The sequence below is a fragment of the Gadus chalcogrammus genome, chromosome 10 (genome assembly GCF_026213295.1).
Source record: "Gadus chalcogrammus isolate NIFS_2021 chromosome 10, NIFS_Gcha_1.0, whole genome shotgun sequence".
Classification (NCBI taxonomy): domain Eukaryota; kingdom Metazoa; phylum Chordata; class Actinopteri; order Gadiformes; family Gadidae; genus Gadus; species Gadus chalcogrammus.
Genome location: NC_079421.1, coordinates 10,220,762 through 10,248,322, shown reverse-complemented (window position 1 = coordinate 10,248,322; position 27,561 = coordinate 10,220,762). Strand labels below are relative to the sequence as shown.

The 27,561-nt window shown below is 52.4% G+C and overlaps 1 protein-coding gene across 1 annotated transcript in view; it reads left to right on the top strand.

Annotated features, from left to right (window-relative positions):
* Positions 1-8,406: 8,406 nt before the first annotated feature.
* Positions 8,407-27,561, top strand: part of LOC130390922 (ribosome biogenesis protein SPATA5-like) — a 24,352-nt gene continuing 5,197 nt past the window's right edge. Inside the window, exons 1-2 of the mRNA XM_056601109.1 lie at positions 8,407-8,429; positions 23,219-23,383. Coding sequence (XP_056457084.1) covers positions 8,418-8,429; positions 23,219-23,383 — 177 coding nt within the window. The 5' untranslated portion in view covers positions 8,407-8,417. The remainder of the gene's footprint in view (positions 8,430-23,218; positions 23,384-27,561) is intronic.

Sequence of the window (27,561 nt, the reverse complement as noted above, 5' to 3'; positions counted from 1 at the left end):
TTTCCCATGTTTCATATCCACATCTCACCGCTGACCAACGTCCCGGAATGCATCGCGAGTCGCAAGGGCCACGCCCTTCCCCGAGCGGAGCTTCACAGAGCGTCTGAGTGACAGGGTGAGTGACAGGCAGCGGGCCCTTCAAAGGGAGCCTGCTCCAGGTGCCCGGGGCCGGGCGGGGCCCCGGTAATGACAACATGCGGAGCGCGTTGCGGCGCGGCGGCATGGCCGCGCACATGGCGCCCGGCGAGCACGCTTGTAACATGCGGGGAGGCCCGTGGCTCCCGGGACGGAATCTGCCTTTCCGTTGCGAGCGTGTCATTATGGTCTGGGCTGCCTGGAGACACACTGTCATTTGGTGGGGGGGGGGAAGTATTTGTGGTTGCTGGTGTGTGCTGGAGAACTGCAGACGTCGTGGCCTAAGGATAGGAAATCTGGATCTGCAAATAGCTCTGTTAATTAGGCCCGTTTATCATCGAGTCAGACCGCGTATTTAATCGTTAATTTCCTGTCGGTTTGGGTTGTGCTCACTCCCCTTCTGTGGGCCTCTCTCTCCCTCCGCTGGAACGCTGCAATGCTCCGGCTTGGGGTTTGGAACCGACGGAGTTCCCGGTGGAACACGTCCGCCATGTCGGTCTGCGTCGCGGGGAACACTCACTTCCTGTCGGGCGACAGAGAACTGAGCGTAAACTCATGTTCCTCTTTCACTCAAAGCGACTTACAATAAGTACATTTGTCAGAAGAAAGAGAAACAACAATATATCTCCGTTGGTACAGTAAAGATGTTCACAGAACCAAGTGGCAAGCAATAACAATCCCTAGGTTAACCCATTCCCTGTTTAAAATACGTTTCAGGACAACAACATACAATAAGTGAGTAAGGGCCGGGGGGGGGTCTCTTAACAAGTGATTCCTGAGTCTTTTGTGGAAGCCGGTGAGTGACTCTGCGGTCTTGACGTCGGCAGGGAGCTCGTTCCTCCACTGCGGGGCCGAAACAGAGGAGAGGTGTGACTGTGATGATCGATCTCTGTTTGCTCTTTGCGATGGCGGTACCAGGTGACCAGCTGAGGTAGTTGAGTGGAGCGCTCAGAGTCTCTTCCCAGGCCGCAGGCTGCCACAGAGCACCAAGCCCTGAGCCCGGTACACCTGGGCTTTATGTGAGGGACCCTTTCATGTCAAGGTCTCATATTAATCTCCGGGGAGGAGGGCTTTGTCATGCAGAGGCCTCGCCCGCTGGAATTCCCCTCGGCCCACTGCAGGCCGCTGGGACCAGGGTGCTCGCTCGGCACGGACGCCCCGAGCGCGGAGCCCTGTCTCTGGGGAGAGGCTGGCTCTGTGCCCCTCTCGGGGCTGGAGGAATGCGTTGTGGCGTTTATAGCTCTGTGATTTACAGGTACCCCCCCGCCCCCCTCCTGACCTGGCGCCAGCACATGTTTAACCTCAAGAAGAGCTGAGCTGGCCCATGTGACTCTCACACGACCCCTGGCTAACAACAAAATCAACATTGGATGCTAACAGGCGTTCTAACAGATAGAGGTAGAACGCGAGGTCCTGAGTATGTAAGTTTTCTGACAAGCGTCTTAAGAGATGGAGGGATATTGGAGCTTTAATCATAGGGTTGATGCTGGTGTTGTGGTTCTCAGTATTCATGTAGCGCAAAATAATTCTGAAGATAAAGTCATGCATAAAGTTACCCTTAACGTACTTTCTTTTGGACGTGTGTGTGTTTGTGTGTGTGTGTGCCTGTGTATGCAGGTGTGTGTGTGCCTGTTTATTGTTTGTGTCTGTGTTTGCCTGTTTGTGTTTGTGTTTTTGGGTTTGTGTGTGTGTGTGTGTGTGTGTGTGCCTGTGTGTGAGTGTGTGATTCTTTGTATGTGTGGGTGTGTTCGCGAAAGTGTGTGTGTGTGTGTGTGTGTGTGTGTGTGTGTGTGTGTGTGTGTGTGTGTGTGTGTGTGTGTGTGTGTGTGTGTGTGTGTGTGTGTGTGTGTGTGTGTGTGTGTGTGTGTGTGTCAGTGTGTGTTATTTTAAGTCTTCTGACAAGTTTTTTAACGGATAGAAGGTTATTGTATCTTTACTTCTTCCAGGGTGGTTGGTGTTGTTGTACTCATCAGTGTTCATGCACACAATAATCCTGACGATAAAGTCAACATTAAGTTAGTCCCCCTGAATTGAATCAGTTGGATTTGTTGATATCGTATCTGTGTAAGTAAAGCACATGAACGAGTTGATGTGTTTCCGTGGACACATAGAAAATAAGTTCTGTTCTTGATGTGGTAAAAGCAGTCATGATGTAAATATCTTTATGTCAGTATCACATGCTGGGAGCAAATACCTTGTAAAGACAATAAAAAGAATCCCCTCTTAAAATCAAGGTGGCAAAATTGCCGGTTGACAAGCAGATAGTTCTCTCTCTTCCCCCCCCCCCCCCCCCCCCCCCTATATATTACAGTTATTACGGCAGCAGGAGATTCGGTGACACAGCAGCCACAGAGTTTACCTTCAATAATCTCTGCAATTATCCATCCTGTGTTTCCCCACACACACATCCTTACATAAACGTACAGGTTCTGTGTGATTAAGTGTTCAGTAGCTTGAGTCTTTAACAGAGTGTGTATGTTGGACACTCGAGATAACGCAATCTATGTGTGTGTGTGTGTGTGTGTGTGGGGGGGTATTTTAAGTGTTGCTGCTGAACTTTGTGTATGGATGTGTGTGTTTGGTTTTGTATGTGTGCTCTTGTGTGTGTGTGTGTGTGGGGGGGGGGGGGGGGGGTTATGTGTGTGTGCGCATGTGTGTGCTATTATGTGGGTGTGTGTGTGTGTGTGTGCGTCTCAGTGTGCGTGTGTTTCTTGTGTGCTGTTCTTATTAAGATAGCAGAACGGGGCTGTCAGTACATTTCTCTGCTCTCTGCTCTCTGGTCTCCAGCTTCAGCAGAACAGAGCAGTCTACCATATGGCTGTCAGGGATGAGTTACCGCCACAATGCCCCAGAGAGGCTAGCCTAGCACCGCTACATTCCCCCAGAGAGGCTAGCCTAGCACCGCTACATTCTCCCAGAGAGGCTAGCCTAGCGTCGCTACATTCCCCTGGAAAGGCTAGCCTACCAGTGCTTCATTCCCCCAGGGAGGCTATCCTAGCAGCGCTACATTCCCCTGGAAAGGCTAGCCTACCAGTGCTTCATTCCCCCAGTGAGGCTAGCCTAGCAGCGCTGCATTCCCCCAGAGAGGCTAGCCTAGCACCACTTTATTCCCTCTCAGAAGGCTAGTTAAGCACTTTCTTTTTGGGGTCTAGACTAGAATACTAGCCTAGCATGGCTACGATCCCAGTGGGAAGGATAGCCTAGCATCGCTACATTCCCTGTGAGAAGGTCAGTCTAGCATCGCTACACTCCCTGTGAAAAGGATAGCATAGAATTGCCACATTCCCTGTGAGAAGGCTGTGGTAGCATGGATACTAGCTTAGCCGCGGCAGGGCTGGAGAAGCAGTTGACTCCTGATGGAGGACCTTGGGCCCACGATGAAACAACCAAAAAAGAAGAGGAAGTAATTTTCTGTGGGACGTGTGTGTGTGTGTGTGTGTGTGCCTGTGTGTGGGTGTATGTGTGTGCATGTTAGTATGTGTGTGTGTGTGTGTGCCTGTGTGTGCCTGTTTGTGTGTTTGCATGTGTGCCTGTGTGTGTGCGTGCCTGTTTGTGTGTCTGTATCTGTGTGCGTGTGTGTGCCTGTGTGTACATGCCTGTTTGTGCGTGAGTGTGTGTGCGTTAGTGTGTGTGCATGTACAGACTGAGGCCGAGGCAGTGGGGCATGAATTAGTGGAAGTAGCCTCTTGAACAGGACAGTCGACAGAAACTTGAACGAGATCACACACACACACACACACACACACACACACACACACACACACACACACACACACACACACACACACACACACACACACACACACACACACACACACACACACACGCGCACACACACACAGAGAAGTGTACTGGTAGCTGTGAAAGTGAAGCTATTCAGGGTCTGGACCACATCCTTAAATATCCTCTTTCCTCCTCCTCCTCCTCTTCCTCTCCGTGTTAAACACACTGAGCACCAGATGACCATCAACCACTAGCCTGCTAACCTGCTGTCACTGCAGCACACACACACACACACACACACACACACACACACACACACACACACACACACACACACACACACACACACACACACACACACACACACACACACGCGCACACATACACACACGCACACACATAGGCAGACACAGAGTTTTGAGTGGCCCGAATAGGAGATTGACAGAATATTGGAGAGTTACATTACGTGTGGTTTCCTGTGTGGTAAGGGCCCTTAAGCCTCATGGTCTGGGAGCCTCAGTGTGTAGGAGCCCCATGGTGTAGGGGCCACATGGTGTAGGGGCCACATAGTGTAGGGGCCCCATGGTGTAGGGGCCTCATAGTGTAGGGGCCTCATCAGGGTTCACGCTAGACTTTTTCTTGGGCGGACAAATGTCCGACACTATTCAAGAATATCGGACGTTTGGATATCTTCCGGACGTTATTCACTAATAATTAAATAATCACCAAAAGTCCACATTTAAACGACAAACGACACAAACTAAATTGCTTCAATAAATGCCATTTATTAAATTAGCCTAGTCAAAAAAACATAAGAGCCATTCTTGGCAAAAATGGTAAACGGGTAAAAAATTATTAATTTCATAATTGCAATTCTTGCAGGCTACTTTCGGCGCAACTTCATGGCAACTTCATGGCAACTTTTCGCTGCTCGCGAAAAGTTGAAGTCTTTCAACCCCGGCCCAAGGCTCGATATGCGCATCAGCCTCGTCACCTTTTCCTCAGCTAGGCGGTTTCTGATAGATGTCTTAATCCTGTTCTGGAGAGAAAAGCCTCGTTCAGAGAAAACCTCAACCTGCGCGTTTTGCGTCACGTTTAGCCTCCAAACAACGCGTCACGCGAGTATGTTTTTTCTTTTATTTGTGTAGTCCTATGCTTTAGAAAAGACATGCATGTGCGGCTGCACTGCGCGCGTTCATGAATGCGCGTTCGTTTTTGCCTCCCTGGTGAGCTCGGCCAGGAACCGCTACTGGCTTTCATATGCTACTGATTAATTCATACATAAATGCAAACTTCTTTTTATTTTTCTCGGACATGTGGGCCGTTTACATTTTATTATACCGGCCATGCGTGCGTGCAATCGGCCAATGTCCGGCTATAGCCGGCTATCGTGAACACTGGGCCTCGTAGTGTAGGGGCCGCATGGTGTAGGGGCCACATGGTGTAGGGGCCTCATAGTGTAGGGGCCCCATGGTGTAGGGGCCCCATGGTGTAGGGGGCACATGGTGTAGGGGCCACATGGTGTAAGGGCCCCATGGTGTAGGGGCCACATGGTGTAGGGGCCACATGGTGTAGGGGCCCCATGGTGTAGGGGCCCCATGGTGTAGGGGCCCCATGGTGTAGGGGCCCCATGGTGTAGGGGCCTCATAGTGTAGGGGCCACATGGTGTAGGGGCCTCATGGTGTAGGGGCCCCATGGTGTAGGGGCGTCATAGTGTAGGGGCCCCATAGTGTAGGGGCCACATGGTGTAGGGGCCACATGGTGTAGGGGCCTCCAGCCCAGGGAGATGGGCCAGTTGGGCCCCGTGGCTCGGAGGCTCTGGAAGGGTTGGCGGTTATAAATACTCTGCAGAGCAGTAAAACTGTCACTGTGTTCCGGCTGCTGACACACACAGACACAGAGACACACGGTCACGCACACACACACACACACACACACACACGGAGACACACACAGTCACGCACACACACACACACACATAAATACACACAGAGACTGGGTACACACACACACACCACACGACATGCATGCATGCACACATACAAACAACATGCATGCACACATGCACCAACATCCCACCTCTCTCTCTCTCCCTCTCTCTCTCTCTCTCTCTCTCTCTCTCTCTCTCTCTCTCTCTCTCTCTCTCTCTCTCTCTCTCTCTCTCTCTCTCTCTCTCTCTCTCTCTCTCTCTCTCTCTCTCTCTCTCTCTGCTGATGTGGCACAGTGATAGCTTGAGTTTCATCCTAGCGGGAGGGGGGAAGGAGGGGGGGAGCGGGGGGGGGGGGGGTGAGGGGCATCACCTTACAACAACATCCTGTCCCTGACAAAGGCACCGGGCGGAGCGCAAGGCCGCGGTGGGGTGTTAGCGTAGCATTAGCATAGCGGCGGCGGTATTGATGTGTGAACCTGGCATCCTCCCTCATAACAAAAGACCCTCTTTTCTGCCCGCCTCTCTCTCTCTCTCTCTCTCTCTCTCTCTCTCTCTCTCTCTCTCTCTCTCTCTCTCTCTCTCTCTGACTCTCTCTCTCTCTCTCTCTCTCTCTCTCTCTCTCTCTCTGAATCTCTCTCTGAATCTCTCTCTCTCTGTTGTGATTGCTGAGCGGGGGGGCGTGGCTGCAGCCAGTTCACCTGGGGACCTCCTCCTCCTCTCACCTGAGGGCCCCCTCTCACCTCCTCTCACCTGGGCGAGGGGAAGCAGGTGAGGCCTTTGTGGCCCCTTCGCCATTAGGGCACGGGGCCCCCGTCCCTCTAGGGCAATGGCTGTCTCGGAGCCCCAGGGCCACCGTCCCTCTAGGGGCCCCCGTCCCTCTAGGGGCCCCCATCCTTCTCAGGGGCCCCGTCCCTCTAGGGGCCCCAGTCCCTCTCAGGGCCCCCTGTCCCTCTCAGGGCCCCCGTCCCTCTCTGGGCCCCCGTCTCTCTCGGGGCACGCCGTCCCTCTAGGGGCCGCCGTCCCTCTAGGGCCCCCCGTCTCCCTCAGGCCCCCCGTCCCTCTAGGGGCCCCAGTCCCTCTAGGGGTCCCTGTCTCTCTTAGGGCCCCCGTCCCTCTTGGGGCCCCTGTCCCTCTAGGGCCCCCTGTCTCTTTCAGGGCCCTCGTCCCCCTGGGGACCCCTGTCCCTCTAGGGGCCCCTGTCCCTCTCAGGGCCCTCGTCCCCCTTCGGACCGCTGTCCCTCTAGGGGGCCGCCATCCCTCCCGGAGCCCGATACCGGGGTGTAGCTGGAATGTGTTTGAGGGAGCCGGGGATTTACCCTGGGAACACACAGCTGGGGGCCCCGGCCACACACGCCAGGAGCCACCGGACGCACATGGAGAACACACAGGGGACCAGAGGAATACCCACTAGTACAGCACACAGCCTCGGGCTAGGGGAGGGGCTAGGGGTTGGGGGATTAGGAGGTAGGAGGTAGGGTGAGGAGGTAGGGTAGGAGGTAGGGTTAGGGTGAGGAGGTAGGAGGTAGGGGGAGGAGGTAGGAGTTAGGGTTAGGGTGAGGAGGTAGGAGGTAGGGTGAGGAGGTAGGGTAGGAGGTAGGGTTAGGGTGAGGAGGTAGGAGGTAGGGTGAGGAGGTAGGGGGAGGAGGTAGGAGGTAGGGAGAGGAGGTAGGAGGTAGGGTAGGAGTTAGGGTTAGGGTGAGGAGGTAGGAGGTAGGGTGAGGAGGTAGGGTAGGAGGTAGGGTTAGGGTGAGGAGGTAGGAGGTAGGGTGAGGATGTAGGAGGTAGGGGGAGGAGGTAGGAGGTAGGGAGAGGAGGTAGGAAGTAGGGTAGGAGTTAGGGTTAGGGTGAGGAGGTAGGAGTTAGGGTGAGGAGGTAGGAGGTAGGGTGAGGAGGTAGGGTAATGACAGGGCCCTATAATATTGCATAGACAGAGAGAGATAGCGAAAGAGAGAGAGATTGTCTAGAGTGGGGGACAGAGAGAGAAAAAATGATGATGTACAGGTCTGGTTGGTGTAGGGGTGGTGTAGGGTGTGTTGTTGGGGTGGTGCCGGGTGGTGTTGATTGGTGTTGGGTGGTGTTGTGTTGTGTTTCGGGTGGTGTTGGGTGGTATATGGGGTGGTGTTTTGCGTGGTGTATGGGTGGTGTTGGGTGGTGTATGGGATGGTGTTCAGTGGTGTATGGGGTTGTGTTGGGTGGTGTTGGGTGGTTGTATATGTGTTGAGCTGTGTTTCCCGGTAGCTGCTAAAGTTACAAGCTGCTGTTTTTAGAGGAGGACTGACATCCAATCCACTGACATTCCTCCGCCTTCCTGCAGTCATGCTGGGGAAGTACCGCTCACATCCTCCCAGATACCCCTACAGACAGTACAGACACCACAGACACTACAGACACCACAGACACTACAGACCCCACAGACATCACAGACACTACAGACACCACAGTCACACAGGTACTCGAACACCACGGACACTACCATGTTGTGTTGCAGTGTATCTGTGTCCTACCGTGTGGAGCCATAGGGGGCGCTGGACCGAGTCTTAGGGCGTAGAGGTGGAATAATGAGTACATTATAAATACATAACACGTGTTAATGACCTCTACCAGAAAGGGAAGTGCTTCTTCACTGGAGATGAGCTGCCAGGTCAGACCTACTGTGTGTGAGTGTGAGTGTGTGTGTGTGTGTGTGTGTGTGTGTGTGTGTGTGTGTGTGTGTGTGTGTGTGTGTGTGTGTGTGTGTGTGTGTTTGTGTGTTTGTGTCTCGAGGTTTATATCTGTAAACTTCTTATATGTTTCTACCTGTAGTTTAGTTCAACATGTGACAGAGAGCATGAGCAGCCTGGACCTCTGACATCTCCCCTGGTCTCTCTAGTCCTCCGCTGGTCTCTCTAGTCCTCCGCTGGTCTCTCTAGTCCTCCCCTGGTCTCTCTAGTCCTCCGCTGGTCTCTCTAGTCCTCCGCTGGTCTCTAGTCCTCCGCTGGTCTCTCTAGTCCTCCTCTGGTCTCCCTAGTCCTCCGCTGGTCTCTCTAGTCCTCCTCTGGTCTTTCTAATCCTCCGCTGGTCTCTCTAGTCCTCCGCTGTTCTCTCTAGTCCTCCGCTGGTCTCTCTAGTCCTCCCCTGTTCTCTGTAGTCCTCCGCTGGTCTCTCTAGTCCTCCGCTGGTCTCTCTAGTCCTCCGCTGTTCTCTCTAGTCCTCCGCTGGTCTCTCTAGTCCTCCCCTGTTCTCTGTAGTCCTCCGCTGGTCTCTCTCTCTTTAGATTATTTCCCTCTCTTTCATTTTGTTTCTCAGTCATGAACACACACACACAGGCACGCACACACACAGGCATGCACACACAAATACACACACACACATACAAAGGCAAACACACGCAGACGAACACACACGCACACAGGGAGGGCTAGAGAGAGAGAGAGGGGGCGAGAGATGGAGAGAGAGGTGGGGAGAGACAGTGGGAGGGGGGGAGGCAGAAGGGGAGAGAGAGCGGGAGATGAAGAGAGCGAGAGGCACAGGGAGGTATTGAGAGAGGCAGCAGGGGGAGAGGGAGGAGGGGGAGATAAAGGGGGAGGGAGGGAGGGGTGTGAGAGGGAACATGTACCAGCAGCTCCTGGTCTGAATGGAACTTCCTGTCGTGTGAAAGACGAGCCGGCGGGGGGGAGAGGGGTGTGGCCCTCCCCCTCCTCCCCTTCCTCCCGCCTACTCCCCCCTGCTGCTGAAACCCTGTTTGTCATTCTAGTGACTGAGGAGGGCGGGAGGGAAGGGGGGAGGAGAGGGATGGGAGCCGGGGGGAGGGGGGGGGGGGGAGGGATGAGATGAGGGAGAGGGAGGGAGGGAGGGGGGGGAGCACATCCCTGTCTGCCAGGTGTTCCCTTTGTGATCCTCACCTTGCAGCCAGGCATGGAGAGGGAGGGGGGAGAGGAGGGGGGGGAGGGAGGGAGGGAACAACACATAAAGAGAGAAAGAATAGGGTTTGAGATTGAACACGCCGGGGAGAGAGAGAGGGCGGGCGAGAGACACAACAAAGCCAGCGAGCGAGGCTAAGGTGTTGGAAATGCCCCAGCTCAGCTGTTCTTTCATGGAGGTTAGCTGCTGGGGCGGGGAGGTGTTGACGTGCACGCCCGGCCTGCTCACGTGCACCAGCATCAGCGGCTGTGCAGCTTGGACCGTAGCGCTTTCTGGTTAGGGTTCTAAACGGGCTATCACACAGAGCAGGATTATCAGCCCCACGCTAACCTCTCTAGCATGCTACTAGCAACAACGCTGCTAACCTCTCTAATATGCTACTAGCAACAACGCTGCTAACCTCTCTAGTATGCTACTAGCAACAGCGCTGCTAACTTCTCTAGTATGCTACTAGCATCAGCGCCGCTAACCTCTCTATCATGCTACTAGCAACAGCTCCTCTAACCGCTCTAGCATGCTACTAACGACAGCCCCGCTAAACTCTCTAGCCTGCTACTAGCAACAGCTCCGCTAATCACTTGAGCATGCTACTAGCAACACCGTCACTAACCTCTCTAGCATACTACTAGCAACAACGCCGCTACCCACTTTAGCATGCTACTAGCAACAGCTCTGCTAACCTCTCTAGCATGCTACTAGCAACAGTGCCGTTAACCACCCTAGCATGCTACTAGCAATAAGGCCGCTAACCACTTTAGCATTCTTCTAGCAACAGCGCCACTAACCTCTCGAGCATACTACTAGCAACCGCTCCGCTAACCTCTCCAGTATGCTACCAGCAACAGCTCCGCCTACCTCTCTAGCATGCTACTAGCAACAGCGCCGCTAACAGCTCTAGCATGCTACTAACGACGGCTCCGCAAACCGCTCTAGCATGCTACTAGCAACAGCGCTGCTAACCTCTCTAGCATTCTACTGGCAACAGCCCCCTCTAACCTCTCTAGCATGCTACTATCAACAGCTCCTCTATGTATCCTCTGTTTCCTGCCCAGGGACTACTGATTAAAATTAGCTTGTAGCTAACTCTGGCACTGCAAATGAGCTATGCATTGTCAAATAAACAAATAACTAAATATGTATTTGTCGTTCGTATTCACCGTGCGGTCGTATATAGAACCCGTACGTCACTGACCCGCTGCCTTCAGATAAGGAATTCAGATAAGGTTGTTTAGGTCAAAATTACCTTTGAATGCTGAGCAATCAGGCAGAGTGGGACACGCTGCGGAGGAAGTGGAGGCCGATAATGGGGCGCAAATTAGCCCGGGACCCCCGCCTGGGAAGGCTTTGCTCAAAGGGGCCTTATCTCACATCCAGAGAGACGCAGGGGGGCCAAACTACATGCAGCTGGACTCCAGTCTGAGGCCCCCTGTACTGGTCTGAGCCCCTTTGTACTGGTCTGAGGCCCCCTGTATTGGTCTGAGACCCTGTACTGGTTTGAGCCCCTTTGTACTGGTCTCAGGCCCCCTGTACTAGTCAGAGCCCCTTTGTACTGGTCTGAGGTCCCCTGTACTGGTCTGAGATCCTGTTCTAGTCAGAGGCCCTGTACTGGTGCACCCGCCCCCCCCCCCCCGCCCCCCCCCCCCCCCTCTGTACTGGTCTGAGGCCCCCTGTACTGGTCTGAGACCCTGTCCTGGTCTGAGCCCCTTTTCAGTGGTGCAGCCCCCTGTACTGGTCTGAGACCCTGTACTGGTGCACCCCCCCCCCCCCTCTGTACTGGTGCAGCCCCCTGCATTGGTCTGAGCCCCTTTGTAATGGTCTGAGCCCCCCCTTTGTACTGGTGCTCCCCTTCCCCTTCCAGTGCTGTATCTTAGCTGGTCGGGGCTGCCGTTCTGCAGGTCACGGTGCAGGGATGCATGCAATGTATGCTGGGAAAGTAGGCGCTTTTATCGGGCAAATTGGTGTCCTATTATTGTTGTTGTGAACGTACAGGTACAGCACTTTTATCGTGAAGGTACATGTACAGAGCTTTTAATGTGAAGGTACATGTACAGAGCTTTTATTGTGAAGGTACAGAGCTTTTATTGTGAAGGTTACAGGTACAGAGCTTTTATTGTGACGTAGAGAACTTTTATTGTGAAGGTACAGGTACAGAGCTTTTATTGTGAAGGTACAGATAAATAGCTTTTATTGAGAAGGTACAGGCACAGAGCTTTTATTTTGAAAGTGCTGGTACAGAGCTTTTATTGTGAAGGTACAGATACAGAGCTTTTATTGTGAAGGTACAGATACAGAGCCTTCACTGTGAAGGTCCAGGGGATGAGTTGCGCCGCAGGGTAAACAAAGCGCGCGAGGTGACGGTAGGTGGAGCTGTCACGTTAAAATTGTACCGGGGGCGAAAATTGTACCGGCCTACGTCATCAGATGTTTACATCTTGACAACCTGTCTGGCAACAGACGACGCGATCGTCTGTTGCCGGGCAGGTTGCAAAAAACATTCGGCTCATGTTTCCAAAAGACGAAATAACATAATACAGATAACGGATCGCTAGATAACACTTGTTTTTACTTTATATTTGTATTGTATTTAATTGTTTAATCGAATAGCAACAGACGACGCGATCGTCTGTTGCCGGGAAACGGGCGATCGCGTCAAATGACGCGTTCAAGAACCTTCCTACGTCATTTGACGCGAACGCCCGTTTCCCGGCAACAGACGATCGCGTCGTCTGTTGCGTCTGTAGCCGCGGCGGATTGTTGTCGGAGATCCAGGGCCTTTTAGCGGAGGGTTTGTTGGTTTAGAGCTTTAGCAGTTGACAGGATGCTACAGACCAGTTTCTCTATCTTTAGAAAGCCGGCCTGTGTGTTTTCTCTCCGCACGGCGTTCCTTGCCAAGCGGGACTCATCCAGATCCGGGCCGGTTGGGCGCCCAGGGGCGTGGTGGGCCTTGTGTTCTCAGGGCTGGCCCGTCTGGCATCGCCGTCGTGTTCCACCGCTCACAGCACACGGGACAGCGGCTCATTGTCTTCCCTCTGCGGTCGTGCATGTGAGCGAGCGGGCGTGCACGTGAGCGTGCGGGCGTGAGCGCTGGGCACAGCGTTCCAGGCCTGCGACTCCGAAACACTTTGAAGAGCAGAACTGCTTTTAATGTTTCCAGTTTTCCCATGAATCATAAACATGTGGAGTTTCACGTGTGTGCATGTGGTGTGGGATTCATGAAAGGCGTAGCGAACTACACCAGTTGGTACAACGACCCTGTTCCTGACACATGTGGACCCCCTGTTCAAGCATTGTTTAGTTTCAGGGAGGAATATACAATGATCCTAAACCAGTTTGGAACGAGTTTGGCTTTATCAAACCCGTTAGCCTCAGGCGTCCGGACCAGAGCCTCAGCTCTGTGTTAACCTTTTCAGCGCCTGATCAGATGACCGCTGGCTTACAGTAAGACCACTCCCGGAATAGAGCGGGGGGGGGTGGGGGGGTGTCCTGTTACTCTGAGCCAAGGTCAGAGCGGGGGAACGTAATATGCCCTTGCAGGACGGGGGTTGAGTGTCCGGACCACCGCCCTCATTACTCAGTCAGCTCCTCCCGGCCGCCGCCTCCATCTTGTTAAGATGCTCCGATTATAGGAGGCTGATTTCATCTCTGGTCCCCCGACGGCTCGGCTTACAGCCCTGAAAACTCCTGGACCAGGTCCCCTCCCCCCCTCCCTGGACCAGGGCTCCTCCCCCCCTCCCTGGACCAGGGCTCCCTACCTCCCCCCTCCCTGGACCAGGTCCCCTCCCCCCCTCCCTACCTCTCCACTCCCTCACCCAGCGATGCTCTCCCTCCTCCCTCCTCCCCTCCCTCCCTCCTCCCTCCTCCCCTCCTGGACCAGCCACAGTCTCCCTCCCTCCTCCCCTCCCTCCCTCCTATCTCCCTCCTCCCTGCCTCCCTCCTCCCTCCTCTCCTCCTGTAGCTGTCCCTGAGCAAGACACCCCACCCTCACTGCTGGTGAATGAATGGGTGAATGAAAAGGTGAATAAATGGGTGAAGGAATGGGTGCATGGATAGGAGAAGGAATAGGAGAATGAATAGGTGAAGGAATGGGTGCATGGATTTTAATGTGCAAAAATGGATGAATGGATTGGATTGTGATCGTGATCCAATGATTGTTTAGCCCCTTTGCATGGCCCTGGCCAGCAAAGCCCCACAGCATGAGTTTGGTGAGTAAACTGAGGCAGAGAGGCTCAGCAGAGTCCTGTTATGAATCCATGATTCAGTGTGAACACCGAGACACGAGGCGCCTCCGCCGGACGGGGACGCGGTCGGGGTGGATCCGTCTGTCGGATCCCCAGCGCCGCTTTTATTGCCTGCGTTCCCTCGGGTTGTAAACGAGGAAAGACTGGCTCGACTGACAGCTGTGCTCCACGGTTACCCAGAAGGCCTTGTGTGTGTGTTGACATACCTGGGGAAGTGTGTGTGTGTGTGTGTGTTTATTCATTTAACTCTTGAGGTGTGCGGCCCTACATGTAGCGGCAGAGGTTCGCTTTAAGTTTCAGTCTCTTGGATCTGACGGAGAGAGAGGGGGGAGAGGGAGAGATAGCGAGAGAGAGAGAGAGAGAGAGAGAGAGAGAGAGAGAGAGAGAGAGGAGGGGAGAGAGGGAGAGAGTGAGAGACCGGGAGAGACCGGGAGAGAGAGAGGGAGAGAGAGAGGAAGAGAAAGAGGAAGAGAAAGAGGAAGAGAGAGCGAGAGAGAGCAGATGTTTGGCTGGCACTGGGAACTGAATGAAAAGATAGAATCGCCACCCAGCCACCAGACCACAGACATGTCCTTCCTCAACCCAAAACCTCCTCTCCTAACTCCCTTCCCCTTCCCTCCCCCTCTCCTCCCCTCTCTTCCCCTCCCATCCCCTCCCTCCCGTCCTCTATTCTCTCTGTTTCAACACATCCCTCTCTCAACCTCCTTCCTGTTCCCGCCCATTGGATTTTAATACCTGCCTGTCATGTCTCCCCCCCGTCCCACCCCCTCCCCCCCCTCCCTCCCCTTCCTCCCCCTTCCTATGCAGTAGGTCCTGCTGTGTGTCTAGTAATTACCAGCGCACCGAGGAAACCCTTTCATTTCCACGCATGGCCAATTATCTCCCAGTGGAGCCCAGTAAAGTGGCTTCCCTCCACAGGAAGGGGTGTGTCCCGGGCTCAGTGCGGTGTGTGTTTTGCCGTGCGTTGGGTCCGGAGGGTGACTCCCTCCTCCTCTCGACCCGGGTTCAGCTCTGGAGAGGAATCACTGTTTACTTACTGTCCGGTCCTCTAGACCATGAGTTCTCAAACTGTTTCTACGAGTGTACCCCGTCTAAGGTACTTTTTCAGGCCAAAGTTTCAGCTGAGAAACCCCTTCACCGGCACACCAATCTTTCATAAATAGTGCGTTATTTTTGGCAGTGTAAACATGAACATTAGAAGGCTGCAAATACTCAAAATTGAGTGAGAAACATGGGCCTGTGCTTCATGCAACTCTTGGCTAATTTCTCTCCACGAAACAAGCCCAACGCCTGGGAGGGGCAGAGCATGTAGAGGTGGATCCCATTCAAATACATTCCTCCTGAAACTGACCATATTTTGGTGCTTCTGGATATGCTTTCCTTTTCACTGATTCTACTTTCTCCCGGTTTTCAGATTTACATTTCAACCCCTTGTCCAGTTTCTCGATTTTCTACTCTCTAGCTTTTAGAAATGAAACTTGCGAAGGTTGAAACTTGCTGAGTGTGACATTTCCCGAGTACCCCCTGCAGTACTCCAAAGTACCCCTAGGGGTACGCCATCCTCCATTTGAGAACCACTGCCCTAGCACATCCAGTGAGTCCAGAGGGACATACTGGATGGGGAGGTAGGTTGAGGCCCTGAGGAGAAGGAAGGGGTTAGGGCAGGGTGCTCGGGTTAGGAGGAGGAGCACGACTCTGAGGATGAGGAGGAGCAAACCGGCCGTTTTTATCGTACAACTCACCGCTTTAACAGCCTCGCGTCAAAGTACGTCGTTTGACACATTCAACAGTCGTGTTATTTGTCAGTTCTCAGTCTTCTCCTCCATTGTTTTCAGATCAGTTGCATGACTTTTCGCTAACACTCTGATATACCACATGACATGACAGACTGCTGAGTAGTCCAATATACGATTACCTTTAAGAATTATTATAGAAATAATATGAGAACGTGTCATCAGGGGACATGAATCATTCAATTATAATTGCAAAACGTGAACATATATTTAAACGTATTTAAAATATATTGGATATATTAGCACGCTTTTCCTTCTTTTACATTGGTTTATGATAGGACTCCAAGAAATAATCCCAGGGCCCTGATTGGCCCGAGGGCCGCCATTTGAACACCCCTCGGTAAGGGCATCTTGCCAGGGACACGTTTGGGCTTCGAACCCAAGACTCGTATGTCGGGGGTCGTTCCGGGGTCCAGTCCTCCTCTTGCTCCTATCAGGGGCCGGTAATTGATGAGCGGGGACGGCCCGCGGGGGCCACAGCCTTCCCCAGGGCCCTTCCTCTGATTGTAGGCTGGATCCTGGTGGTTTAGGGGCCGGGACGGTGCTGAAACAGTCCCCTCCAGCCAGGCTTGATGGAGAGCCCTGCCCCCCCACTCACCTCCAGGGGCCCCCATAAAGGAGTCAGGGCCCTAGTAAATAAGAGCTTTATAACGGCCTGGTTTGATCCTGACACCCGCTGGAGGAACCAGGCCGCCAGCAAGGGAGGGGGGGGGGGCTGGTTCTGGGGCTTAGTAAGATCAACAGCTCACCATGGGGAGGGGGGGGGGGGTTTGGGCACAGGAAGCTGAGGGGGACAGAGCCAGGTCGGGCTGGGAGCCGGAGATTGGAACAGACCCTGCCTAGGGGGCTATCGCTCCTGCTAGCGGGGTCTGAGGTGGACAAGAGGGGGGGGGGGGGACGCAAGGGAGATGATCAAATGACTGGGGGATGGTGGGTCTCTGAGGGGCTTGCTCAGGTGACCAGCCGGACAGTATGCTCCACTCTGCCACTAGCTTCACTGGCTAGGCTAACTAGCCACAAGCTAATCGCTAGCTCTGATGAATAGGACGCAGCTATGTAGGACGAAGCTAGCAAAGGGCAAGCTGATCCGTTGGTTCTGGGGGGTTCAGGAGATTGTTATGGTGGCGGTTCTAGATGGCGGTTCTAGGATGTGGTTCTAGGACTTGGTTCCGGGTGGTTCTAGCAGGCAGCTCTGGGTGGTGGTTCTAGGCGGTGGTTCTGGGTTGCGGGCAGTGCGGGACAGGCCTGTTGATCTGGTTTCCTTTGAGGGGGCTCCGGTGTCGTCTGCCCCCCAGCTCCGGGCAGCCCTCCCCTCCTCTCCTGTTTCCTCTCCTTTGTGTCGTTCCTCCTCTCCAACACTTCTCCTTCCTCCTGCTCTCATTCTCTCCTCAGCCCCTCCTCCATTCCTGCTCTCCCTGTCTGTCTCTCCCTCTCTCTGTCGCTCCCTCTCTCTGTCTCTCCCTGTTTCTGTCTCTCTCTCTCTCTGTCTCTCCCTCTCTCTCTCCCTCCCTCTCTGTCTCTGTCTCTCTCTGTCTTTATCTCCCTCTCTCTGTCTCTCTCTCTGTCTGTCTCTCTGTCTGTCTGTCTCTCTCTCTCTCTGTCTCTCTCTATCTCTGTATGTCCCTCAGTTGATTTCTCTCCCTATCTCTTCCCCCCCCTCTCCCTCTGTCTCTCCCCCTCTCTCCCGCTTCCTCCCTCTCTATCCCTCCCTCTCTCTCCCTCCCTCTCTGTTTCTGCCTCTCCCTTCTCGCTGTCCTTTATCAGAGTGATCTGTAGGAAAGTAGAGTAACGTCTGTGTTCTGTCCCTACTGAACGATAACACTGATGCGCCTTTAAGGCTTGTGCACACATGCATATGGGCAGCGTGTATGTGTTTGCGTTGTGTGTGCGCGTGTGTGTGTGTGTGTGTGTTTGTAGTGTGCGTGTGTGTGTGCGTGTGGCGGATCTCCTTCCCACTAGGATCTAGAGAGGTCACCTTGTCACTCTGAAACCTGAAACACTGTGGTAGTCTCTCACTCTTCCTGTCTCTCTATGCCTCTCTCTCTCACTCTCTCTTTCTCTGTCCCTCTTTTGCTCTCTTTTTCTCTCTCTCTCATTCTTCATGGGACTGTTGAGTTGGGCATGGTGTGGTGGAGGTGAAGGCGGAAGGGGGGGGTGGGGTTAAGTTCTGGTCATGACGCCCGGCCTCTAAGTGTGTGTGGACACAGGAAGCAGACCTCCTTATAAACACACAGCTGCTGCTCAGAGCCCCGCCCTCAGCCCCGCCCCCTGCCCCGCCCCCCAGCCCCGCCTTCACGTGGCTCTCCGCTCACTTCCTGTGTATCCTGGACCACCTCCACACCTGTCGCTCCGACCACAACACTCACCCATTCATAGTGGCACACACACGCGTAAATAGACACACTCACGCACACACACATAAACACACACATACACACACCGCGCTGACCCTTCACCTCTTTATTGATCGTTACCGTCCTAACCCTGCGTTCACACCAAAAGATGCATTTGCTGCCCGAACGCGTTGACGCCTGAGTTTTGCGGCGCGTCAAATCAAGTTTTGCGGCGCGTCAAACTTTTGACGCGCGTCAAAAGTTGAAATATTTCAACTCGAGCAGCATTTGACGCGCCGCAAAATACGTGAACGCGCCCTTCGCCCGTGCCCGGCAGCGGGCACGGGCATGCCGCGCCGCAAATCAGATTTTGACGCGCCGCAAATCAAGTTTTGCTGCCCGTTTTCTCGGCAGCAAATGCTGCGGCAGCAAAGCAGCAACGCGTCTCTACATTCACTTTGAATGGGATCACGACGCGTGTCAACTTTTTGCATCTTTTGGTGTGAACGCAGGGTAAGACTAACAATATGTACAGAGAATACAGAGTTTGTGTATGTATATGTGTAGATGCATATGTATTCATGTATGAATGTGAAGAAATATAAAAGAGATCCATATGACAGGACAGTTACGTCAGCCGCCATTTTGTATCATCCTCATGAAGGAGTTGTTTTGACAGACTCCGGACTTTATTGGGGGCCCCAGGCAGCTGTGGTGTTCCTCCCTCACCCTCTCACCCTCTCACCCCTCCTCACTGGAACCCAGCTGCTGTTCCTCAATAACCCCCCCTACACACACACACACATTGTTACACACACTTACACACTGTTTTATACATACACGCTCACACTCTCTCACACACACACACACATACACACACCCACTGTTACACAAACATACACTGTTACACACACACACACACACACACACACACACACACACACACACACACACACACACACACACACACACACACACACACACACACACACACGCACACACATGGTAACACATCACATTTCACACACATACACACACACACACACGCACAAACACATATAGTCACACATCACACTCCTCACACACACACACACACACGCACACACACACACACACACACACACACACACACACACACACACACACACACACACACACACACACACACACACACACACACCAACTTTGACCCAAACCTTCTCACCTGGCTTCCATATGATCAAAACTTCTCTCTGTCTTTCTCTCTTTGTCTCTCACTTCGTCCCACTCCTTCTTACCCGCTCGCTCCCTCTTTCAACTAACACTTCTCACACTCCAGTCTCACACACACACGCACACACACACACACACACACACACTCCCATTCCACGCAGCGTACATGCAAACACGTCACACTTGGATGTAATCTAACGACATTAGGAAGCTAGCGATTCCTTTCAGAGGAGTCTTGTTCTGAAGACCGGACATTGAAGAATACTTCACACTATCAGATGGCTGATGTTGATATGCAACAGGTTTTATTCCTCATATAAAAGATATCATGTGGTTCTCAAAAGGGGGAATGTTGAACATCAAACAGTATTCATCATCGTAGATATAATCGTTTGTGTTCCTGAAATCTGTTAAACGTCTCCGAAACGAATCAATCACATGTTCCGACAGGCTATAATGTATAACTAAATACAGTCAGTGTGTGTGCTGTTGTGTCATCGACCCAAGACAAGCACATCACCAGCCAAAGACACACCTGAATGCAGATAGCCCGTCGTACTGGATGCTAATGCTAATCCCAGCTGGAGTGTAGCCACGCCTGCACATGTGGATGGAGAAGGATCATCAGGTTCACTTTAGCATAATGAGGTAGCGGAAGCCAGGGCTAACGAAGGGTTAAGATTAGATGTGTGTGTGTGAGAGAGAGAGAGAGAGAGAGAGAGAGAGAGAGAGAGAGAGAGAGAGAGAGAGAGAGAGAGAGAGAGAGAGAGAGAGAGAGAGAGAGAGAGAGAGAGAGAGAGAGAGAGAGAGAGAGAGAGAGAGAGAGAGAGAGAGAGAGAGAGAGAGAGAGCCCGCAAACTCGCCCGCAAACTCGCCCGCCTGCTAATTTTAGATGGACTTGATTGAGCCCTAAAGGCCGAGGGGGCTGGAGCCCACATCCGCCGCTAAGCCAGGATGCTAATTCTAACCATAACACGGCTAACATGTGTTCTGGTGCGGGAGAATTATACTAGCCCTCTCTCTCTTATGGTTTGCCGCTACTAACGGAATATGAAGCTAACTTGTGATTGTTAGCGCCGATGCTAGCTGTATGTAAGTGTTGTTGGTGCTGATTAGTGTTGTTGATAGCGGTAGCTAGATCGAACCAGTGCTGGTTAGCTTGCTGCTATAGCGGTAGCAAGACCTTACCAGTGCTGGTTAGCGTGGTATCATGGTGTGCTACCAAAGAGAGGCTGCCAGCCTGAGGTTCCCTGCAGGGTTTGTTGTGAGTGTGAAACACCTGGAGGCAAGCTGGATTGTGGAAGGACTGGTTACAGAACCACACACTGCCTGTCTCACTACCTGGCTGTCAGACGTACTGCCTGTCTACTACCTGGCTTACCGCCTGTCTGTCAGTCTTAATATCTGTCTTACTACCTGTCTTACTACCTGCCTGTCTGTCCTCCAATGAGAATGAATGCTAATGAAGAAATCTCAGAGAGGTCAGAGGTCATGACATAGAGCCAGGGTCTCAGAGTGAGGCGGTTAGCTGAGTCTGATAGTAAACATTCAGAGGACCAGAATGCGGGTGAGGCGGCTACGCTCACATAGTGAATTCCCAGAATTCCTGGCAGTGGGGGGGGAGCGACAGGAAGTCATCCGTCACAACGAGGTCATCACACCGCGAGGAGGAGGAGGAGGAGGGGGAAATGCCTCTTTCTCTCTTCTTCTATCCTTTTCTCCTCTCTATCTCTCCTCTCTCTCCTTCTCTCCGCGCTCTATCTCTCTTCCTCTTATCTCTATCTCTCTACTCCTCTATCTCTCTCCTCATCTCTCCTCTCCTCTCCTCTATCTCTGTCCTCCTCTCCTCTATCCCTCTTCCTCTCTTCTATCTATCCTACTCTCCTCCTCTACTCTTTCTCTCTCCCCTCCTCTCTTTCTCTCTCCTCTACTATCTGTCTCTCTCCTCTGTCCTCCTCTCTTCTCTATCCCTCTCCTCCTCCTCCTCTCTCCTCTCCATCCAGTATGTGGAAGGTCAACAGTCCATCTTCTCCTGTGAAACGGACACTGTGGAGGAAGAGTTAAAGGTTGATTCTATCGATGGTCGTTACCCTTTATCTTTCATTATAAACGTGGCTGTGTTGGCGTAGGCGTGTGTGCATGTGTCGAGTGGGTGTGTGCGTGCCTGCATTGTGCACGTGTCTCTGAACTACTGTAAACACACAAACAGTACGAGGTGTACCAGACACACTGCGTCACAAACACCGACACAGCTGCACCCACACCTGAGAGGAAGGATGAATGTGTTTGGGATTGTGTGTGTGTGTGTGTGTGTGTGTGTGTGTGTGTGTGTGTGTGTGTGTGTGTGTGTGTGTGTGTGTGTGTGTGTGTGTGTGTGTGTGTGTGTGTGTGTGTGTACAGAAACAAACTGCAAACTAAAACGAGTTGCAAAACACATCCTGTTGTTGCTGGCGGTGGGTTCGCCAGAGGTTAGCTTGTTGACCCTACCTGGGCAGCGCCACCTGACCAGGGTGACAGGAAGTGATGCGGGCGCTGACGCTGATGTCACATCCACACAAAGCACCGGAACATTCTAAATCATCCTGGGAGCTGTGAAACGTTTTTAACCATTTCCCCTTCGTGGGTCTGTTGAGGCTAATGTTGTTATTGTCACGGCGATGTGCGTGTTTTGTGTCTCTGAATCCAGGATGCTGTACTATTCTTACAAGCTAAACATATCGGGCCAAACTTCAGTTCAGTCTTGTACTTACCTAGCGTGATGTAGCACACTTGTATCTGTTCTGCCAAGAAGTATGTATGTTTAACGTTGTATGTTGTCCGTCTTGGAATTTAATGTACTCACTTATTGTGTGTTGTACGTGTCGTGCTGGCACTTAAAAATAGTACTTAGCATCGTGTAGCATCTTGTCCTATCTTTGTTGTCTATGGGGAGTAGGTTAACCTAATGATTGTTAGTGCTTGGCACAGAGATATAATGTTGTTCCTTTCTTCCGACATATGTACTTTTTGTAAGTCACTTTGGATAAAAGCATTGCCAAATGCCCTAAATGTAACTAGCTTGCTAACCAATTTAACAGTTGAGGCTCAGTTGATAGTCTTTTTAGCTAGCTAATTTAACTTGGACTAAGCTAATGCTAGCTGACATATCAAACTCTTGCTGGCTAGCCAACATAACAGACTCTTCCACTTGCTAGCTAGCTAATTAAGAGCCATTCCACTCAACCTAAACCGTGTCCAGCCCGCTAATGGAGGCTAGCTCTGAGTGTCCGTCCGTCCGCCTGTCTGCTCAAGAGAGACGCCTGCCACCTAATGCCGTCTGACAGCCGAGACGCAGGCAGCTCTCGGTACTCTAGGGCTGTTTGGGGGTCACAGAGACGTGGTCCCAGTGTATGTGGAGGGTTTTATCAGATAATGTCCACATTGTGTCGCAGGCTAAGGGGTTTGTCCGCGGCAGTGACAGGGCGGATTGGTTCTAACACTAGTGGAGAGGTACTTGGCAGGTCACCTGCAGCAGCCACATCTTGGTATACCTGACCTGAGACCTGAAAGGTTTTATTCAGACGAGGAACTCCTGGAAAACAAAGTGGCTGGTGGCTGGTTTCCTGGTTCATAACTTCAAGACAGACCGTAAGGTGTTGTTTATTCACACATGTTATTTTTCATGGACAAGATATCGAGATTCTTTGATTGCTCCTCAAGTGTGTCAAGTCAACTCTGATTTATTTATTTATTCACCTAATCACCGTATGTAGTATGTTGTTTAAGAAGTACTCCAATTTGAAGATGTATTCTCTGCTGTGACACCCTTCCCATCGGGGATTAATAAAGTACCTTTGAGTGTCTTTATTTATGTACTGTACAAACTATCTCTGACGTGTTTTCCTTAGTTAACCTCTTCTCTCAGGTCCATCAGAGGCCCTGTGGTGGTCCTAACCCTCTCCTCTCTGTTCCCAGGCGCTGATGAGACCGGGCCGTTTGGACCGCATCGTGTACGTCCCGCTCCCAGACGCCCAGACCCGCCGTGACATCTTCAACATCCAATTCAGGAACACGCCGGTGTCCCCCGACGTCAGCCTGGACCTCCTGGTGGGCCGGACAGAGAAGTACTCCGGAGCCGAGGTGGGTCCATCCATATACACAACCATGATACAAAGAACCATGATACACAGAACCGCACACACTGTGACCGTGATACACAGAACCGTGATACACAGAACCGCGCACCCTGTGACCGTGATACACAAAACCGTGATACACAGAACTATGATACACAGAACCATGATACAAAGAACCGCAAATGCTGTGACCACGATACACAGAACCATGATACACAGAACCATGATACAAAGAACCGCACATGCTGTGACCATGATACACAGAACCTCCTTGCACTGCAGGCACTTAAGTGCCTCAGAAAACTACAACAACTAATACTTATCCCAACCCCCCGAGTATCCACAGAGCTTCCTCTCTGCACTACTCTGACATGGTGTTGTCTCTATGCATTAAGTACTCCCCTGGTATTATCTCTGTTCCTCTAGGACTCTGTGGTACTGCAGTAATCCAAACTAGTATTCCCAGTGTTACTGCAGTAATATAAACAAGTATTCTGAGTGTTACTGCAGTAGTATAAACTAGTATTCCCAGTGTTACTGCAGTAATCTAAACTAGAATTCCCAGTGCTACTCCAGTAATCTAAAATAGTATTCCCAGTATTACTGCAGTAATCTAAACTAGTATTCCCAGTGTTACTGCAGTATTCTAAACTAGTATTCCCAGTGTTACTGCAGTAATATAAACTAGTATTCCCAGTGGTACTGCAGTGATATAAACTAGTATTCCCATTGTTACTGCAGTAATATAAACTAGTATTCCCAGTGTTACTGCAATAATATAAACTAGCATTCCCAGAGTTCTCAGCCCAGGAAAGAGGGCTGTTGTGAGCGCAGCCTGCCTACAAATGAAGGCTCTGCCGCGGCTCAGAGTGCGATTACTAGTCTGGACGTGTGACGTCTCCGCCCTGCTGTTGGTCAGTGGAGCTGCGAGGAGGGCACAGCGCTGACGGTCTGTCAGGGGGTCCGACGAGGGAACACACAAACACCTCTTTGTCCGACGGAAGGGCCTCCCAGCCCTTCGGCCCAGTGGGTGATTCACACCCCCTCCACAATGCAGCCTCCGCCGCTAAGCTCCACAAATAAACAAACAGTCCTGTGGGGCCGCCGAGGAGGGCCGTGTCGTTGGAGTGTGTTGTCGGGTGGCATGTGGCTCAGGAGGGAGAGCGGGTTGGCTGGTAACCGGAGGGTTGCTAGTTCGATCCCCGGCTCCTCCTAGCTGAGCGTTGAGGTGTCCCTGAGCGAGGCGCCTCACCCTGACTGCTCCTGACGAGCTGGCTGTCAGCCTGGGTGGCTGACACCGCCAGTCGGCTTGTGAATCTGTTTATGAATGGGTGAAAGTTTGCGTGAATTGGGTGAATGTTAGGCAATATTGTAAAGCGCTTTGAGAGGCCACTGGATTGGAAAGTGTGGTATAAATGCAGTCCGTTTTGAAGGCCTTCCTTCTACGTGGGTTTGAGGAGGCAGAGGATCCTCCGGTCACTCTGAGAGGACCCAGAGAGGAGGACGTCTGTCACTGGCTTATCTATCAGTGGCCCCGGCTCCTGTTTAGTCTGGCCCCTGGCTCCTCAGGGCCAGCGAGGACACGCTAATCCCTGAGGCTTCGCTCCGGTGACCTTTGGTGTGTCGCTCGTCGACACAACAAGCACACACACGGCGGCCTTCACTGGGTTCTGCCGCCCACCCTTTGGATAGGGAGACGCCAAAACAAGGGCTGTTGTGTTCCGTCCCGCTGGGGACGAGGGAAGTGGGGCCAGGGTCACCTCGGTCTCCTCCTCCACAGGTGTGTCTCCGAGCGGGGAGACACGCCGCGGTCCGGCTTGTGACGCTCTCCCCTGAAGTGTATTGGTACCTGTGCTTCACCTTGACCCATGGCTCACCTGTTGTTCACCTGTGTTCGGGGCCCATGGTGTCCCAGGTGTTGTGATGGGAGGACGGTCGAGTGGCTGGGCTGTTCATGACTCATGGCATGCTCAAAACTGCTGCTGGAACTGGACTTCTTATGCTAAGCTATGCGATGTTAAACGAAGCTATGCCATCTGGCGTCAGGTGATTAGAGGCTCCCAGATACAGCTCGCTAGCATGTGGCTAGCTGGGGTCTGGACTGCCTTCGCCAGGCTAAGCTGATATATGCTTGCTTGCATCAGGCTTTATATTGAAGACGCCCAGTACAGTACCGCAGCAAGCAGCTGATAGGGGGCTGGATGTGCTAAGCTACGCTACACAACACCAGGCTAACCTCTGCTTTGCTGCACCTGGCTAAGCTATGCTACACTAGGCTAAGCTACGCTACGCTCCACAACACCAGGCTAACCTACGCTATGCGACACCAGTCTAAGCTACGCTACACATCATCAGGCTAACCTCTACAATGCTGCACCTAGCTATATATACCATAGACATCTTATATGATAGACGGAGCATCGAATGCTACCGCCTACTGGCGCTGACGAGACGCGGGGCCGCCATCTTGGAGTGGTCATCCGCTCCACTCAGTGTAATCCGTTTGGCTGGAGCAATGAACTGTCAGCGCATTTAATTAATCATACCTCACTGAATACCACTGATTTTCATGCGGTTTTTTGTCATACGTGTAGCTATGATAAAGGCCACATGGTTTGGCGTGTTTTATTATTCAATACTAATTATACCAATAGTACGGTAATGTTAAATCTTGCTTGTGAAAAGTAATCCCCCGATTCCTATTATGGATTGTCCGCCGATTTGAGCAGGAATACGCTAAACAACAGCCCGGCATCCTGTTTCTGCTGCTGTTGCTGCTCCCGGTTGACCACTCCAAGATGGCGGCCGTATTTCTCGCGTCCCAGCAGCCAATGCTCCGTCTATCTATAAGATGTCTATGATATATACACCATGTTCCAGCTGCCCTGCGGTGGTCAGAGGGCCTGGAGGGGGCGTTGCCGTGGTACCCGGGGAGGCGGGGCGGGGGGGTTTGTCTTGGCAGGGCCTGAGATGGAGGACGGACCGCCGGGGCCCGTACACTAACAACGCCAGCTACAGGGGCCCCACCACACCGGTACTGGGGCCCCTCGGAAACCGAAGCCCCTGGGGCTCTTATTAGGACGAGGGCCGCTCGGAGGATCCTGTTTCACTCTCTCTTCATAGGCTGTCTGTCCGTCTGCCTGTCTGTCTGTAGTGGGTGATTCCTGGGTCCCAGCTCTTTGACACTGACATTAATTACATTCCTGTGTGTGTGTGTGTGTGTGTGTGTGTGTGTGTGTGTGTGTGTGTGTGTGTGTGTGTGTGTGTGTGTGTGTGTGTGTGTGTGTGTGTGTGTGTGTGTGTGTGTGTGTGTGTGTGCCTTGCAGACACAGTTCAAACACACACACAGAAGCACTTCTACGAATTCACACACCCTTCCCCTAAACCCAGAGTGCTGCAGGCACTCCTCAATTACCCCCTCCTCCTCCTCCCCCTTCTCCTCCTCCTCCTTCTCCTCCTCCTCCATCCTCCTTCCCCTCTCCTCGCTCCTCCTCCTTCTACTCCCTCGCCTGTCCTCCTTCATCCTCCTCCTCCTTCCCTTCTCCTCACTCCTCTTGTCGTCGTCCTCCTCCTTTCCTTGTACCAGGAGCTATACTTGATACTGTTGTCAGCCGTGTTTGTCACAAAAAGGAGATGCACTCTCTCTCTCTCTCTCTCTCTCTCTCTCTCTCTCTCTCTCTCTCTCTCTCTCTCTCTCTCTCTCTCTCTCTCTCCCTCTGATTGTGGTGGTTTAGGAGATGGTAGGATGTGTGGTGAGGCGGTGTATCCTAGTTTGTATTTAGTAGTGTGTAATCAACACCACCTTCAACACACACACGTAGAACACAAGAACTCGTCCTCTCGTCAGGAGCTCTGGAGGATTAGGAGCTGCTTTGGTCCGACTCCCTTCTCTAGTAGACGATCATTCTCCCAAAACCCCTCACTGTGATCAAGAAACAGAAAGATGTGAGGTGAAGACACATAAACTTCATTAAAAAGAATAAAAATAATGAACACTACACTAACTGCTAATGAATTAATAATTATTCAACAGATAGACAGATCAACATCTACTTCTACCCAGGTGTAGCACTCAACCTGTGCGGTCTGTGATGTCATCTTCAGGGGACAGGATGTGGTTAGCGGGCGGGGGGGAAGGGGGGGAACAAAACCAAACCAAAGAGGCGTGAGAGCCCCCCCCCC